The sequence below is a fragment of the Phalaenopsis equestris genome, unplaced genomic scaffold (assembly GCF_001263595.1).
Source record: "Phalaenopsis equestris unplaced genomic scaffold, ASM126359v1 Scaffold229844, whole genome shotgun sequence".
Taxonomy (NCBI): domain Eukaryota; kingdom Viridiplantae; phylum Streptophyta; class Magnoliopsida; order Asparagales; family Orchidaceae; genus Phalaenopsis; species Phalaenopsis equestris.
The window spans coordinates 579-3007 of NW_018247816.1; the positions used below are offsets into that span (position 1 = coordinate 579).

Here is a 2429-nt window from a genome sequence, read left to right on the forward strand (position 1 = left end):
TAGTTTTATATGCTCAATTTTAATATTATTACAGTGATAAAGTTATATAAATGTTCTCATTGCATATAAACATTGTAAATAAATTTCATAAGAGTATTAGTAAGCTTTATATGCCATCAATTTTCAATAATATCAAAATATTCAATATGCACAATTTAACATTTATTATATAGATTGCACAAAAAAATCTTCATTCATTTCACAACAAATGTCTTCATTATTTTTACATTTCTCCCAAATCAAAATCACATATTTCTTATCATATAAATATAATAAAAAAGGAAAAAAATCCAATTTTTAAGTCCATCCCAAGCAAAACCGAGCCATCATAAGTGCTAACTTGTTGGCACTTTGATTGGCAGTGGCGTCGTAAGTCCCCTGATGTCCCGAGCTCGAGCCTTACTCGAATAGCACATTATCAGCCTGGCGTGGATTACAAATTGAATCATCATATGCCGACCCTATTATTCACCTATCACAGCCTAAATTAAACTAATCTGATGAGATTGCATTGAAAGGAGCTAACGGTAACTCCATATAAAAGCAACATAAAATTCAAATTCAAACTGAAGAACAGAACACATCCTCATCTTCTCTGATAAACTGAAGAACAGAGCAGCTTTCGTCTCCTTCCTCTCTATCTTCTCTGGTAAACTGCAACTCTTCTTTCTTCAAAGGAGTATTCCTTCTCATCCAAAACTCTTAGAAAGGTTGCTGGGGTGGCGACGATCTCCATGGGCTTTAGCACTGTTCCTGGAGCTATTGAGATCGGTTGATTTTCTTCTTCCTGGGAAGGAGTTAATGGTACAACATTGGCTGGACCAAGGAGCGCAAATGGCTTCCTGGGTGTTTCAGAATGCTGAGCGCTTGTGTTCATGACGCCGAAAGACTTTCGAGGCGGATTGGATTGGAAGGAATTCATGTTATCTGAATTAGAAGAAGAGAACCTTGCTGGAATCCCTGCCTCCAATACTCCTTTCTTGGCTGGGGAATCCAAGTTTGAGTAATTAGCAATTAAAATCAAGGAAGAATTACATATATACCATTCAATTGCTATGTATTTACATATCTAATGCCAAAACTTCAATTTTTTAAATATATATGCCAACTTACCTATGTATGACAAGGTGTTTCTGACTTTTTAAAAGTCAAAATAATGATATTTTTTATGTGAGTAAAAGATTTGTGTGGGATAAATGTAAAAAAGTTAGGTTTAGCCGTTTGTGCAAATTTCCCAAATGTTTTTTTATCTCAAATTTTTAAAATCAAAGCAGCAAAAATCATTGTCAAACAAAACTGATATTTTTGGATGAAGTTTGAAGGAACAAACCAGGAGAAACAAAAGTCAACTCATTTCCTCTCTTTGTTGAGGTTGTTGCTTTAATGCAAGGAAAATCAGGTTTCATTAGTTGCATCGCTGCTGCTCCTAAGGACAATCTTCGGCTTGTAAATCCTGAAGAGGTTCTTCTAGGAATTTTTTTCGAGCCCTGCGGCTTCGAGGGACTCGGTTTCGATCCAAAAATTGCTTCCTGCTCAGCTAGAAACTGGCTCTGCAGCTTTTTCTGATCCTGAAAATAAGTTATGGTGCATGATAATGCTGCAAAACTTCGCTTCATATAATTTATATTTATATAATATAGCACTCAATGCTTATGTATTTACATATCTTATACCTAAACTTTCATATTTACAAACATCTTCTATAACATCACGTCAAAAATAGCACTGATATCAATTTTTAAAAGTGAAATATTCTTTTTTATACATATGTCTTAAAGCGCCGATATAGTATATATATTTAAATATGAAAGTTTAGGTGTGAGATGAGTAAATACATAAAGAATTGTGTACTTAATGTAAATTTCCCAAATGTTTTCAAGGAAAGAAGTATACTCTCTGCCGCTTTTGTTCTTGCTCTTTTTGATGTCGGACGAAAGAATACTCTTCTAGCATTGACAAAAGGCGAACCTGCAACGACAACAACAATGTAAATCAATAATAAGAAAACATAAAATTGAAGATGAACAATAAAAATCTTACACCATCATATGTAAATTCTGCTCCACTTTCTTCCTCCCATGCTATGATTTTGCTGCATAAAGCCTCCAGAATTCCTAAGAGTGATGGAAAATAAGTGATGGCCCAAGTAAATGTTTCAAAATAAAGTATTTAGTTGTCTAGGAACAACAATAGCAATAAAAACAACAAACCTTTATCCCACTAGGTGGGGTCAGCTACATGAATCCTTTTTCTCCTATTGAGTGTCATATTTTCATTTAATTCTAATAAATTAAAATTATTTTTTTGTTATTTTGACCCTCAATTAATGAACTAAGGTAAAAGGGTACTTTTGTAATGTGGTACCGCTCACCTACCACATCTTACCTATCGTTCACCTACCGTTCACCTACCGTTCACCTACCGCTCAC

The 2429-nt window shown here is 34.3% G+C and overlaps 1 protein-coding gene across 1 annotated transcript; it reads right to left on the reverse strand.

The window, feature by feature from the left end:
- Positions 1–236: 236 nt before the first annotated feature.
- LOC110038056 (65-kDa microtubule-associated protein 3-like) lies at positions 237–2114 on the reverse strand (the record flags this gene model as incomplete). The annotated part of the gene is given in 4 exon segments (XM_020742813.1): positions 237–984; positions 1331–1568; positions 1894–1968; positions 2041–2114. Coding segments are annotated over 3 exon segments (645 nt in total). The 3' UTR covers positions 237–637.
- Positions 2115–2429: the final 315 nt, after the last annotated feature.